Source organism: Aricia agestis, chromosome 3 (assembly GCF_905147365.1).
Source record: "Aricia agestis chromosome 3, ilAriAges1.1, whole genome shotgun sequence".
NCBI classification, from domain to species: Eukaryota; Metazoa; Arthropoda; class Insecta; order Lepidoptera; family Lycaenidae; genus Aricia; species Aricia agestis.
In genome coordinates this window covers 8,439,947-8,456,449 of record NC_056408.1, presented here as the reverse complement: position 1 = coordinate 8,456,449, position 16,503 = coordinate 8,439,947, and the positions used below count along the sequence as shown (strand labels likewise).

The following is a 16,503-nucleotide window of genomic DNA, read 5'->3' as shown; positions in this document are numbered from 1 at the left end:
GACAGTTTGAGAAGAAGTGTCAATTGGTTTGATTTCATTGGCAACGCACACATGGTCGCCGCATGTCTGACGATGAACATAAATAGCGCACACATCCACAAGCGAGGGCGACCGATACGGGCTAAGGAATAGGGAGCATAATTGAAATGATTGGCGCTAGTACACACGCACACACACACATCGGTCTTATTTTATCTTTACTACTGGCACATCCCGTGGGACCAACGTACTACTGGGGAGCCATATAGGAAGTCTTGTTGTGAATTCGAGCCAAGTACTTTGGACTTTCCATCTATTTGTATGGATGAGTCTACTGTGAGTTGTGACTCTCGCACACCTGGGACGACACTTATAAAATGAGGTTATACATCGAATGATAAAAGCGTTATATCTATATATCTATATCTATAATAGAGGATTTATTGCATGTATGTCAAACAATTTGAACACACGAATAAATATCTAAAAAAAATAATGTAGTAAAAATGTAAGATGTTGGTGTTGGCGGATGATCGAATGCATCGATGAAAAATGAAAGCGCCCTCTATGAAAGCGTGTGTGAAATTGACGCCTTATGATTGTCCGGTTTCTAAAGTTTTTGACGTAATTATCTATTTACTACTACTATTGATTGGAGAACGCAAAAACACTAACCAATCAACAACGCTTTTGAACAGATAAACTACAGTAAAAAACCTTAGAAATTGTTGATATTACATGAGTGTTAGTGAGGAAAACAAGGCGTGATGGTGTTGACACATCGAACAGCAAAGCGCGAACCTGAAAACTACTGGCGGCGCTCATAGAACTGTCCAACTGAAACCTTTCCACCAGAGAACTCGAGATGCTCGCAAACATCTCGCCTTGGGGGTTACTCTGCAATACACCACATTATGAAACCATAGCCAATGAGTTAAAAACTGAAAAATAAACATATCAAGTTATACATTAAATAAAATACGTAAATAAATGTAACAGGTATTATTCAAAGTTAACCAATCAATATTCTGCAATAAATAAAGTAAGTAAATGATATCATAAAGAATAAAAAGTGAGTAATAGCTTTAGCCCAAGTTAAGAATAGACGGATAAACTTAAAATTATTACACCCCTGATCCGCAATTTTCAAAGCTATTATCAAAAAGGATGAGAGCACAAGAATAACACAATAGAATAGAATCGGTTAGATTAGTGTAATTTACAATAGGAAAAAACCATAATGCAAAAATAAAAGATTTAGAGGATGAAGATTTTTATCTAAATATTTCCTAAGTTGAATGAACAATATGCATGTTTTGAACGCCGTAAAGATATTGGTCCTAATAATAAAATACGATAAGACATGGTTGGGTTTGACATTCATATATTTATAACTAAAGCAGAAATAATGATTGCAAAGTGTTAAAATTTTATTATTTAAGAATACCAAGAAGCACTTTAACTACCTAGCTTTGTATAAAATATATTTAAGGGGCTCTCAACGTGACATCAAAATTTAAGTAATATTAAGGAGGACTTAAATTTAAGTACCTTTACCTCGTAGGCCAACAAATTTTTAAATCGCTTTATTAATTAAAACTTCATTCCTAAACGATGACTAACACTAGTGGTTCCTAATAATCAGAAGCAGACCTGAGTCGGGATTGATATTCCAATGAATAATAAAGTTGCTACGTTAAACAATAGTGTTATTGTAATACATTGATGTAAGCTACTGGCACCCACTGTCTATTATAATTATAATCTTGGTGACTTAAAGGCTGGTCAGAAAAATAAAATTTGCTTCATAAATGTAAAATTTAGCCTTCTGATCTAATAACTTTTAAAGGCTTTAAATATAAATCTTAGAAATAACAGGAAACTTTTCACGATATTTATTCAAATAATAAAAAGGGTATGTTAGGAATCAAAAAGAATGCAAAAAGCGTTAATTAGGATTTTGCCAATCTTTCATTGTTCTTTAAAAAATAATAAAATTAATGATGTTCAGTATCAGCATCTGCTTTTACTAAAAACAATAACAAAATATAATACAGTAGGGCCTTGATAGTCCGAGCCCCAGCTAATCCAAATACCCCTAAGATCCGAATTCCAAACGACCACCCTTCCCCCGCACAAATCACTCCCGCAGCCTCGCTGCCGCATTCTAGTGCCGAGTTAGACTTAAGTACTACTTTGTACTACTAATATATATTATGTGGTACTACAGTACATATATTGTTTTTGACCACCTCGCGCGCTATTCCGCCTTTTTTTTATAGGTACATAATATTTTTTTGTATTGTATTTGTGCGTTTTATCATAGCTTCAACATCCAAGAAAGGAAAACACGTAACGCTTACAATTTCACACTCAACAACAAGATTAAGGCAACATGAGGCATCTCTTTCATTCACTATTCTTGTTACTACTATTGTTGTATTCAGCGTTGTTTTATTGGCAAAAATGTCTACATACTATAATCCGAACGCTGCGTGCATCCGAAAGGGGTATATATTTTGGGTGTTCGGACTATCGAGGCACTACTGTATTGTGGCTAATTCAAAATTTAAAATTTAAAAGTTCAATCTTATTTTTCAATTGTCGTCAATTAAAATTATTATTCAAGAAAACATTGTTTAAACCAAAAGCGTGATAGTCCTGCATGGTAAATATAAATTATGTATGTTTCTGTGTTATCTGACCATGATAGATATCATGACGACAAGGTAAGCCTACATTTGCATATCAATTGCAATTAGTAATTAGTGCTTAATGACTAGCAAATGTCTACAAGATAGATAGCTGTGGCAATATACATGTGGTGTGTTATAAATCTTAGGAAAATTAGTATAGTAACAAAAAAAACATATAAACAGACGAACATATAGCCTCCTCCTTTTTGGAAGTCGGTTAATTAATAATTAATATTATAAATACTTTGAAAAATTGATCTGTGAAGTTATAAGAATGGTTTAAATAATTGGTGAATAATTATAGGTACTAAGTACACTCCAAAGTCCAAACAAAGAACTTTGAATGTGCTACCCTAATGTCGAAAGTACACAACTAGTTATTATAGTGGTAAACAGTATGGTTTCCGTGAGATTTTCAGCATGACATTCTGACATATCTGGTGTGCTAGGTACAAGTTTCCACAACCATAAAATTTTGCAGACAACATTTAACACACAATTAAAAGTAGCATCAAGGATTAAGGTTATGGCAATAATAAAAAACGTTCAGTTGATTTACTACCGGCCTGACAATTTTTACACCTCGAGGATCCTTTCCTTTTAAGGCCACTTATCTCATATCCTCGATGAATTAGCATAAACGTGGAAAAAAGTCAGAGGTCGAGATTATAATTTGTCCCCCTTATGAAACGGGTAAACCTGCTTCTTCATATTAAGCCATGTGTTTAACAGGCTCATTAACCTTATTTTATTGAATTTATGTTTGTCCATAATTAGTTGGTTAAGCATTGCTTGCTGTACAGTTTATGTAAATTACTGGCGTACCGTTTCAGCGAAGAATAGCATTGCCACGAAAGAAAGAGATTTTTTCTACGGAAGAGTAGATAAAGTGGCAGATGGGCAAAGGAAAGTCACTTTGTCCCTAAAACTTCTCAGTAATTTCTCATGTTGAGCGTATAGCTGTAGCGTCCTATAAAGAGTATTCGGCTTTGAAAGTCTTTTCAAATAATAATTTATTATAACGATTACACAAAATACTGTTCAATATTTAAAAGTCGCTTAAAAAGTCTTGAATTCTCTAAATAATACCAAAGTCCTAAGGTTACTGATAAGAAAACTGTTTTTCCTAGTTCCCTCTCTTTTTACCTTGCTGCACAGAAACTGAAACAAATGTTTATTATTAATAACTCCTGTGTCTACATTTTCTTATAAGTAGTCTCTACCGTCTACTTCTAAGTACATTTTATTTATAGAAGTCAGCTCCTCCAGGTTTGTCGGTTCTCCTACTATGTTTGTTTTTAGCGTTTTCAGTGGGCTAGTTACTGTCGAGGAATGCTACAAGTTATTCGATTCAACAATATATTTCTAGACTCTCGCGTAAAATTTAGCTAATTAGGTAGTTTTTATAAAATTCTATGACCTATGGTTCCCTGAGTAGTGACATAACGGTGTATAATAATTATGTAACTCGTTAGCAGTACATACCACAAGTAATTAGAGTGCTATCTGTGAGTCTCAGCTGTTAATTGCTACTGTACTTCCTGCCACGGTAATGGGTTTAGTACCTAGTCATTGCTGTAGTCATTAGAAGATTTCGCATTTAAAGCTCTTTTCGTGTTTAACACATTTTCTGATAAGCGTCGTGGTCATTGATAAAACAATGTAAGGACAAGACAGAATGTAAGACTAGCACAGAGCACTGGTACATTGTATAGTTCTTTGTTCGGTTCAGTTCTTGTAGCTAACAATAGATGGCGTTGTAGGAATTAACTTAGATTTTAGACTAATTCTCTTTAATAAATCTAGATTTAGAAACGCAGATTTAAAAATTTTAGGTATCTTAAGATACATCCACAACATTTATTCAAAAATATCATTTGAAAAATTAAGTACCAAATAAAAAGTAACAATATTGGTTAATATTTCATTATATCAATTTAAAAGCTACAAATTACAATAATAACCAGCAATTCAAACTAAATAGTTTAATTAGAAATGCACGAAGTATTTCAAAATGCATTAGCGTTGCGCAAAAATCAATTGCGATATGTAGGTGAAAGTGAGAGCACACATATATTATTATTTAGCACGTAACAATACAATTTATAGCAACTACACCTACGTCCTGCGTCGCTTTCATCATTTGATAAACTTTACAGGTGAATCATACTAGTATGCTAATAAGAAATTAATAGTTAAAAGCGCAATAAATAGTGTTACCGTCTTCAGTAGTTGTAATACTTTGGTCATAGCAGTTAATACTGCGTTGTGCGCCCCGCAAACTGTTAAAACTAACCTGTTACTTATATCTAGCAAGTAATTACTACCTAATATTCTTCTACAGACATGGGCGTACCCGGGCTGAAATCATGGGTACGCCCATGTGACTACAGAGTACAGACCTATCGAATGAATACTAGCCGTTACAATATTCTTTTATCGTGCAAATACTTATTCAACTTATGTTAAAATGTTATAAATAGTAATAAAAACTTAACGTTCTATCAACAAAAGCATGAGTAAGTGAAGGTCCTCATTGTTTTCGAAATTCTGTTTAATGCTTTGGGCAAACAAGCATGACCTGTATTGAAAAGTCTTATGTTTCACTTCGCACAAATATTTGGGTAATAAATATCCGAGGTCAGGTGTATTTTTACCTTATTTGATATCGCTTCACATTGTCGCATCCGCAATATGACTTGTAAAAAATTATAATATTATGTTCTTATTTATTGTTTTCTCAATTACCAAGATCATTTTCATGCGATTATTTAGTTAAACCCATTTTTGCGGATTTTCACCAGTTTTCTGATGTTCATCTTCATTATTATTATTATTTAGATTACAATCTAAAACTTGACAAACACTTTAGTTTAAAATAATCGTCATAGACAAGGATTACAAAATTACGTAAGTATTTAATAATGATAGATCTCGGATGTTACCTAAAGTTTCTACCTAATTCAAATTGGTCAATCGATTCTGATAACTTGCTCAACTTACATCGTGGGCTATATCATCAATGATGGTATCGTGAGGCAAATCGGCGGTCATGAGGAGAGCGTGGATGTCTTCGGTCTTAAAGCTCTCCATGTCGGCTTCAGCGAGGTTCGCATCGAGGTCCCTGGCGAGGTCCTTGTATCTTGAGGCGAACTCAAAGCGGGATGTTAGGTCGCTCAGCCCTTTGTACGAAGCCGACACCGAGGACAGCACTGAGATGTGGTGACAGGAGCCGTCTCGAAACATTGGACTGGAAACAGAAAAAGTGTTTGATGAGTAATAAAATTGTGATAAAATAATTTCTTTTTCTAAATACTTATGCATTAGAAATCGCCTATCTGGAATCTGGACTAACCGTTATGCTATGTCACAAAACTCGGCTTTTGAGTAATGGATAATTCCTAAAAATCTTTGACCTTAATTTGTAATATGGTCAAATGATAAGCTTTACGACCACCATGTTAATGTGACGTAACATTTTTGTACGCGCTCAGCGCTGAGAGGAGCAGCAGCAGCTTATAACAATATACATTCTTGTTGATACTCATTTCTCACTCATATCATTCTGCCATGAAATTGCAAGGCATTAAATAAGCAGAGGAAGTATTAATATTAACAGGAAAAGCCTTTGTTGATATCTCTTATCAGTATACAGTAATTTATGTGTACGTAAGACCTAAGTACATTTTTAATTTAAAGTCAGCTTCTAACAAAACTTAGAGCACGACCTTCTATATTATAATACTTTGTATCAGCGAATTGCTGGTATTCTAATCAACAAACCACTATCTTTAGATTAATGATGGGGGACTTCTTATCTCTATAACTTGTTCTAGTTGGAAATGCTGCTGCTAATCTAATCTCATTTACTTGTCCTATAATTGAAGATAGTGGAGATGATGGATATTAATTATTATCAAGAAAATGAAAATATTATAAAATTTGTAGTTACTTATTATCAAAAACTTTATGGTAACTCCAATATAGTGTGAGATTAAAAGAATCTATGATATGAAAGGTCAATGCTCAGAAGAAGAGATTAACATGGTTTTAAACTATTACACAAACATACGTCACGCTTTCTGGGTTCCCTAATTCGGAGCACAAGCTACAAGGCTTACAAGCAACTCGTGCGTTACAGTTTACGACTGCAAAAAAACTAAACCAAGATAATTTAGAAGAAAAACTTTAAGCAAGTCATAAAAGACTTTTTAAAAATAAAATTAAGTAAGTATATAAAATTTTAAAAGAAAAGAGTGCCTTTGATAAATTATGATAATAACAAGAAAATAAAAAGACACTTCAAATGGTAAATTTAAACCAAGGCTTTTTGGCAACAGTAGACAGTAGACCACAGAATAATTTATTTCTGTGCAGTAGACAGTAGAAAAAGCTTTCGGGTTTGGATTATGGACATTTGGATTATGCATACAACACATCCATATTAATGATACCGTAGATACTTCTTGGTACGAACAGAAAAAAACTAAATGAGACAATAAGGATAAAGTTTTCACTTTAGCCCACTATCAGAGAAGTTGATTCCTAGGCAGATGGACCTACGTGATCACAATTAACATTAAATTGACATGACCGACCAAGTAACGTTGCGCGTTGGTCTGTCATCTGCTTAGGAATCAATTTCCGTGATGGTACATTAAAATAATACTCACTTATAGTCAAGCAGCCAAAGGTACCCGGAGTTGTCGCAGTGGGAGTCGAGTTCATCGTGCGTGGAGTGCTGCGAGCCGGCGAGGCTGGTGTTGCTGTTACAGTCCTCGTCCACGCCGGGGCTCGCCGCCTTCAGGCCCAGCCGTGGCGGTGGCCCTGGAATATGCAAGTCAGACTGTTAGTGATGACAATACGAAAGAAAGAGATAGGTACTATCAGAGAAGTTGATTCCTAGGCAGATGGGGGACCTACCGCATACGTAGTAGTTTGGTCGCGTTACGTCAAACCCAGACGATAAATCTAAATTATTATTAAGTAAGTACATTAAATTAACATGATCCGAGTAAATTACGTTGGTCTGTCAACTGCCTAGGAATCAATTTCCTCAATGGTACTTTCTAGTGCACTTATGTAGGCAAAACCAAAAGACAAAACTTAATTGGTGCCTTAATTTGCACTGCATAATTTTTAAAGCTTAACTATTTTAGCTGTACACAGTAGAAAAAAAATTAAAATAATTCAAATATGACAACGAATAAGCCACTGCAATTATTGTAGTGCATCATCAGCGCAAGTCCTTAAAGTACGCGCTAGAAGCATGTCCATGGAAATAAAAAATGGAACCTCTAAAATGTAGGTCGTAAAATTAAAGGATTTTTCTTCGGTATAAAAACAAAAGGGAGTAAAAAATAGGACATGGAGTACACATTTCACATTCGTATGGCATAGTAAGGGAATACAAAGATCAGTTTTCCGGGTGAACTCACAAAGGCTGGAATTTCCGCCAGTCAAATTCAGTTTTTTCATCTCATTCTGTGTGGAAATTCGAAGCTTAGCAAATATCAGATTACGTACTGTCTGTGTTTCCACAATGCTCGACCTGTCTGAATAGACCTACATTCAAATGATGTATGTATAATACCAAAACAAAAGTATAGTACTTTAGGGTGTGTATGTGTCCACTGTCCCTTGCATATGCATAGAGTCCACTGTGAAAGTAGCAGTGCCGAAGGAGGAAGAGGAAGGAAGGATTTCTTTTGACTTCAAGGTATATGAGAATCGTCCGAATGTCATAAATTTGCTGATACAACTTATAAAACAAAAGTTACATTTTAGCTCCTACTTTCACTGTGAGAACACATCCAAACTCTGTTGTATTATCACTTTGTTTTTTTACATTCTGTATATTTTGTACATTTGTCCACAATGTCTAGTTCGAATCCGATTCAATTGCAACATCAAACAATGTAATTGTTGTTGTTGGCACTACTGTGAAGGTTATTAGCCAAAAAACTGAATTCGCATCCTACGCCGGCATGACCAGTACCTATTGTTATGGCCAGCTAATTACTATATTGTGACGTCACTCAACAATAAAATTTCGTTATAGCGCCATAAAATGTTTCAACTAATAAATTAGCATTATTTATTGGTATGAACTTTGCAGTATCTTAACCTTATTGGTTGTTTGCACAAGAATAAGTTAATTTTTTTGTATGCGGTTCAGTTCTAACAACCTTCAGTTCTGTAAAGTGTAAAGTTATATCAAAATTATTTTACGCTATATAAATTTTTTGCCTTCTTATTTTCATACCATTTATTCTATCGTATTTTACATGACATTCTGTGTTTTTTAATAAAAAACATTGGGTCCTTTTTATTTTACAAACAAACATTTACCGCTCTGTTAAGCCTAAATCTCTGTGAAATATGGAGGTAACGAACTAGATTGTTGTTCGGATCGGTCGGATAGTACATAATATTATTGTGTACTATGTAGGAGTCATCCCATACGCAGAAGGCTGTGGGTGGGTGGCGTCGCTCCTTGTATGGAATGCTGACATTAGTCCAGGGTTAAGGAGACTTGTAAAATATACATTTATGGATAACCGTTGTAAATAGAACTACTAGGCTTCCTTAACTATTACTTACTAATTAACTAAAATCCTACGTAATTCAAAATAAGCACAACTTTGCAGGTCTTTCTTAGGAACAAAATATAATTATTCACAGAAAGCTAACCTTGAAATTGAAATTGAAACAGTAATAATTTTCCATTAATTATCTGCGTCTACAATAGGTTACATTAAATGTTAGAGATGATGAGCTTAGAAAATCAACAGACTTGTTATGACTTATGAGTCACCAACGCTCAAGAATTAGACACTCTAGGTCAAGGAGTTCTACTGTCATTCGACGAGTTAAGTGAATATACATATAACGGTTTTTACCTATGGAAATTTGTGCCAAAAAATATGGTCAGTGTGGTAAGCCAAACCGGATTTGAGTTGAGATTCGCTCAAGGAAATAAATTCGTTCCAAAACTCTTACAGTTGCACATCTGTTGAAGATTCGTTTTTCAAATTACTTTATAATCTGTATTGTTGCGCGGTTGTATTCACTTTTGCCCTAATTCACAGCTCGTCTGACCCTTCTTTAGCTTAGTGTTGTTCAATATTTGCTTAGAACTTATGATATTTAGGGTCAATAATCGTCGTATAATGTGAGGTGAACAGACACCACGAGGCCAGTTTGGAAACCAAGTGACGCAAGCCTGACTCATTCAATGATACATCGGGGAACAACTTAGAGCGGTTTAGCAATTGTTTTAGCTTCTTGTGTATTATGCGACCAAAATTGGAAGACCTGTCGGAATAAATTGCTTTGGAAGCTGAACACGCCGCAAATCGCTTATAAGGACTTCCGTTATTCTTAGTAGCATTAGATCGGGTAAGCATAATTCCGTTGTAAGTTTTCACCATCACAATGAAGAGTCTCTTTATCATTGTAGTCTTCTAATGCCTGGAACGTATAATGTATTAGTATATTTCATATAAATGTTTTGTTTTTTTTAACAGCGTTGCGCTATGTACCTAAGTAATGAAGTATGATACAGTAGAAAACCGGGCGCGCCCACCTAATAATCCCACACCTCGAGTACAAGTTTTATTGATATGTGCATAATATTATTACATAACATAAGAAAACTTATTAATTATGCATTCAAAGGACTTTCTTGTACGTGGAGTATAACATCTGAGTCTCACCAACATCATTTAAAGTTAAAAGTTTTTGAATAAAGTGCCCTATTAACAAAAGGAACTAATGCATAAGGGTCAATTCAAACCGCAACGCGACGCGTAGATGCATTTCTAAATTTGTATGGATTTGACAGACTTCAATTGGGTGAGATGTCTTGCAAAACTGGCAAATACATACTAGAAAATATGCATCTACGCGTCGCGTTGCGGTCTGAATTAACCCTGTTACAAAAAATCTGAAACGCTGCAGCTTCTGCCTGTTAATGTTTAACTTAGTGTAACATCCCCATCATTGATCAAAAAAAATACAAACTCTTTACTTAACTGTCTTGATAATAAGCGAAGATTAAGATAAGGCTAAGTCCAACTAAGTAATCCTTGTTGCTGTCTGCTGGAAAATATATTTTCCAAAATAATATATCCTGTCTTTACCTCCGTTCAATCAAGTCAGAGTTTAGTGCCTTAATAATAAACTTGCAATAGCTACTCAACTAGATTTAATCTCAGACTTTTTGCGTGCATTCGAGTAGATGACCGATAAATTGAGGAAGCCGTTGTCATTATAGTCTATCCAGTTATGTAGGATCAAGACGAGTGTAATCGTTTTATATTATAATCGTAATATAGGCGCGGTACGCATAATAAAATATATTAGGGCTCTCGATAACTTGAGGCACGACAGTCTTATCAAGACACACTACAACCACCTACAACCCTATAAAATTATAAATCATTTATGGAAATGAACATACACGAACAAATATTTTGTTTAGAAACAGAGTTAATATTTTGTCGTAACTCATAAGACTGTCTTAACTCAAGTGAGCGCTAACCCTAACGGTCTTATTAATAAAAATGGCCTACACTCAGCATAATCCGTCCTTACACTCGGAGTTGATAATCCAGGAGTAAGGCCGACTTAGCTCTGGTAATAAATTTTTATTTATAAACGTGGAGTAAGCTTGGAGTAACAATACATTCCTTACATCGGGATTAAGGAGTGCATTATGGCAACTTTTCCAATTTAAAAGTAAATAGTGTCACTGAGGGAATAAACTAACGTCAGAAATGACATTTATGACACTGACAGTCAACATACTTTGCCTGTTATTATTTCAAAATTCAAAATATGTGCGGGTTTTGCTGTGGTGCATGCCGTGCATGTGGTGCTAAGGTGTTTACTGTTTTGTTCTTTGGTTTTGTTAGTACTCTCCTTAAACTAGGTAGTGTGAAGGACTAACTTTTATTCCGAGAGTAGATTCGGATTAGTTTACTCCTTCCTTACTCCATGTTTATTAATACTGAATTTTATTACTCTTTCCTTAAGCCTAGGAGTAAAGTTATTCTTGCTCTAGTCTGTATTTATTAATAAGGCTGTAAATGTATTATGCGATACTGCGAAACGCGGTTCGAAAGCATTCCGTCGCGCGTCGCCTCGAGCCGGCAGACGCCTGTAGTGGGCGGACACGCCGCGTTAGTCCATTTCTTCAATTTATGCGATTAAACGAGGAATGCAAGTCTGGAGACTGGATTCAACTGTCTTTTAAGGACATTCTGCATTTTCCTTGAATACGGCAACCATGTTATAAAGTTACGATGACTGCATTTTTGCGAGGTTCGTGGTAATTGCGTTAGTACTATTTGAAATATTATAGGTGAAAAATTCCCCAGTAACAAATAAACAAAGCAACGATAAATACAGAAGCCTAATGAAACCGTGAACGCAGCAAAGCTATCATAATTTAAAGCAAGATAAATATTGACATAAGCAAAGGCGGAGGCGATGATTAAGGATAAAGCTGTTTTATGGTATACTTACATAGTGGGAGACAATAAAGTGGTATAAAAATTTTAAATTCAACGCCGATACTTTTCAGAAAAAGTAAGTATGTTAAGTTTAATATTACGTAACATATAGGAGAGGAGTCGTTTGATGGTATTAAAAAGCAATAAACCGAGATTAAAATATTCCATAACCGAATCGCCGAAAAAAAAACAATAAAAAGCTTAACCGGGTTGAACGATTCTCTTGTTGAAGATTCGTGTCAAGATATTTTGGTGGATGTCGTTCTCGTTTGCCTCAAACGATGGATAATGGAATCCATTACTCCGAATTTTCTAATGGTAGATAAGATTTAACGATGCCACCTAAAATGTATGTTAAATTAATGCACCAGTAACAGATGCTGTTTTTAAATTGTTATTAATGAACGCGATGTCAAAACTATTTGGACATCCCTCGCCATTGGTTCGACATCTGGCTATCGAGCTTGGGGTCACGGTCCCGAGTATTCTTTAGCTTTTGAAATGCTCATTGACACTGTCCTTTTGAATAGAAATTAAGCCCTATAGCTATAAATGTAATCACATGGTGAAACAGAATTTTAGCACGTACCGAAAGATCTAAAAGTGGTATTGAAACAAGGATAATTGAATCAAATAAGATTGATGAGCGCTCGGCGATGAACGATGACAGTTATGTCGAAAATATTTCACCACAGTAGCGAATCGTAAATTATCCTCACAATGCAGTCGCGGTTTTGTACGACAGTAATGTGGTTCCTGTCCGTATCAGACCGTATCAGGTTCCAAAGAATGTCTAAAACAAACATTTTGGTATACATATATTCATGGCAGCAATCATACAGTAAATGTGATTAAATCTGCTAATTAAAGTTCTTTCTTTCTTATAGGGAAATCTCTTAAAATACCTTATGCATCTTAGGTAGATATAGCTGTAACGTGTTCAACGTAGTTTGTAATAAGAACACTATACCATCAGGTACAAAATAAGTCATGAAGAGGAAATGCCGTTCATTTATTTTTTTCCGGTCGCACATAATTGCAGCTATAATGGCCTACCTGATCACCGACACTAAAGCCTTGACGAAGGTCAACTTTTCACGGGCAAATATTCCATTTGGCATTTATTCAACGTTTTATATTGCCTTTCTACTTTTATCGAGCTTGACCCGGGATAACGGTTTAATTATATTAAGCCTGGTCAAATGGCCCAGAACGACATTTTGCGTCGTCGGCGAAATCGCTTTTGCAATATTGTAGATATTTTCATCTGCATTTTGGCAAGGAATTTTATTATAAGTGTTTTTACGTAACTTTGTTCTGAATTTTTTGTCAGTATGTACGAATCGCATCTCTTAACTGCACAAACATTCTAGTATTATTTTTAACCCTAACATAGACAGTTTCTGCTTTCGTTGCCTTAAATCAAGAATCCAAATAAGCGGCAACTAACTTAGGGTTGGGGTTCACGGTGCAACATGTGTTTCATAAAATCAAGGGCAGAATATAAATAAACTTTGAAAATCTTGACTTTGATACTACAACTTCCCACAAAAACTTTTGAATGTAAAAACTTTCTATTCTCTGCTTTGAGGATTATGTTATTTGATGATACTAAGAGAAATCTTTATGAATAACAATAAGGAGCTTAAGGAACAAATTCCATTCTTCTCATTCGTGGTGTCTCATCACATTAAATCCTCATAGGAATTCCCATCAAATGTAGTAAAAGGATTTATGGTTACGGCCTGTTTAAGTCGGAAGGTATTAAGTCAGCCTTTAATATTTTCCATATTCCGACATATGAGGACTATAAAATAGATTAGCCTGTCATCTGGTATATTAAAGAAGTAGGATAATACCCATCTACCGTCTTAATTCGAGAGTAAGGGGAGCATGTAAAAATACAAAGTGAAAAAATGTATAATCTTAGTTTGTTATTGGATGAATGATGACACTGCTACTATCCTGGATAATATAATATAATATGCTGTGCCCGTGACTTCGTTAGCGTGTAATAGTTGTTATGGGAATCATATTTATTTTGACGAACAACTCCCTCAGCTTTATAAATTATAGCCACGACTTCGTCCGCGTCTATTTCATTAATGAATTCGTTTCGACCAAATTTTATTCTTAGACCATATAAAAGCGATTATTGTAAATTAATCTTAAAAGATAGACATGTACTGTCACGGATGGAGAACGGACAAATTTTAGATCATTTAAAGAAGAATAATTCTTCAATACATATTTTTGGGTATTTTGGGCCGTTTTTGCAGCGCACGCAAGTAAGCTCTCAAAGGTGAACAAATTTCTCCGCCTTTTTCGACATCTTCCTCTATTTCTTCGCTCCTATAAGTCACAGCGTGATGTTATACAACCTATTTAACACTGAAAGAATTTTTCAAATCGGATCAGTAGTTCGTGAGATTAGCGCGTTCAAACAAACAAACAGCTTTATAATATAAATTATTATAAATATTAGTATAGATATCGAATACGACGATATGACGACGAGCCAGATTTCCCCTATAAAACTTCAGTAGATGTTTACAGACAAAACGCAGAGCACTTACTGCCGTTATTTTAGTAGTAAATGAGTCATAATGGAAAACGCAAACGACAACAAGAGAAAAGACAGAAGGCGCCGGATAATTTCACCGTGGCTCAAAATGGAAGAAACGGCAATATAAATAGTCTGGCATCTCAAGGGCTTATGTGACCAATCTTCTAATTTTACTTGTACTTTGGACGCATTTAAATTCTTCATGGGCTTGCTTTTATTGGTTGTATTAGATTATGAATCATAAGTACTAATAGCAAAGTATATTGTATATAGCTATTGTCTAAATTATAAAAGAACCATAAAGAACATAATATTATCTAATTGTCTTTTTTAGCGTAGTCACTAGATCTAGATTAGCTGTATTATAGACAAATGAATAATTACTAATTGTGAATGAAATAGTCCTAGAGAATAATTACTTCGGAATATTATGGTACATAATATTTCACATATTTTCTTAATCACCATAAAACAACTTAGTAATGTCACCTTGTGTGGTAAGTGGTAACTGGTAACGGCCGTTCCCAATATTTGATCTATCTCTGGTTTTGCCCTACTAGAGATAGGAATAGCTCATAATTGACATAAAATATATGTCTCTAATGTCTAATGTGAGTTATTCCTATCTCTAGTAAGGCAAAACCAGAGATAGATCAAATATTGGGAACGGCCGTAAGTCAATCAAACATTCAATTAACGCATTATAAAAAGGGCTGCCAAAATCCAAACAATAGTAATTGTTTACCAACAAGCTGTCGCAAGTGTCACAAGTGGGTGTTGAAGTAACAGACTACAATGAAATAGATAGGCGCCAGACACGACAATGTAATAAGATATTTACTGGGAATAGAAACAAACAAGCGAAATAAGTAGTATATAATATTTAACACTGTAGAATACAAAGAAGGAGTCAAAAATCAAAATCACTTTTTACTTTGACTCCTTCGTTTTATACCACATACCTTAGTCAGAAATCAAATTTGTTAAATATTATAATAAGTTGGTGAATTGAATTGTTACATACAGCAAATTGTTCAATAGCATCAAATATGCAAGTGACAGACAAAGTTACCGTCATCTTCTCCAGAGGTAAAACGTACGAGACCGGAGGCTTCTGGGAGAGTGAGATTAAATCTGGTATCAAAAATATTAAAAACATCTTATAAAAATCTAAAAATAAAGCCTGCAGCTGCTTCTAGAGGCCAATATCAGAAAAGCACCTGCTTACTTTTCTGACATTGGCGTTACTTTATTTAAACTGTTTACTAAATTAATGCATACAAAAAAATCAAAATAATATTTCAAGAATATGCTTATTTTTAAGTGTCGTCATCTTTGTGCGTGTTTTAGTACTTTCCACAACAAAGCAAAAGTCGACCTTAAAACCTAAATTTTTGTCAAACATTTTTCTATGATAGGGCAATTTTTACGGCTTATAAAACCTACTACGCGTTGCTAAACACATAATAAAACTGTTATGTGACAATCAAAATTATCTTGTTCTATTGAAACTGTGAGGCAATGCATTTCCTTATGTATGTGATTTATAAGTTAGTTATTACGTCACAGCGTTTCTATAGTTCCACGAAAACATTCGTCACATCAATTTTATGTAGGTCGGACGTTCTAGAAACGAACTGAGAAGGTATTAAAGCTGTCCTACGCGCTGCCATATCGGACGTAACAGATGATCATTCAATATTACAACAAGATGCTGTGACGTCATTGTACTAAATCTTTTACT

General features: G+C 34.7%; 1 protein-coding gene across 8 annotated transcripts in view; it reads right to left on the bottom strand.

Moving 5' to 3' along the window:
- Window positions 1-16,503, bottom strand: part of LOC121740516 — an 89,427-nt gene that overhangs the window by 18,293 nt on the left and 54,631 nt on the right. For 7 of the 8 annotated variants that reach the window (XM_042133237.1, XM_042133238.1, XM_042133236.1 and 4 more), the window contains 3 exons: window positions 7,349-7,502; window positions 5,679-5,925; window positions 781-876 (listed from right to left, as the gene is read on the bottom strand). In XM_042133237.1, coding sequence (XP_041989171.1) covers window positions 781-876; window positions 5,679-5,925; window positions 7,349-7,502 — 497 coding nt within the window. The remainder of the gene's footprint in view (window positions 1-780; window positions 877-5,678; window positions 5,926-7,348; window positions 7,503-16,503) is intronic. The other variant, XM_042133241.1, reaches the window with a different exon arrangement.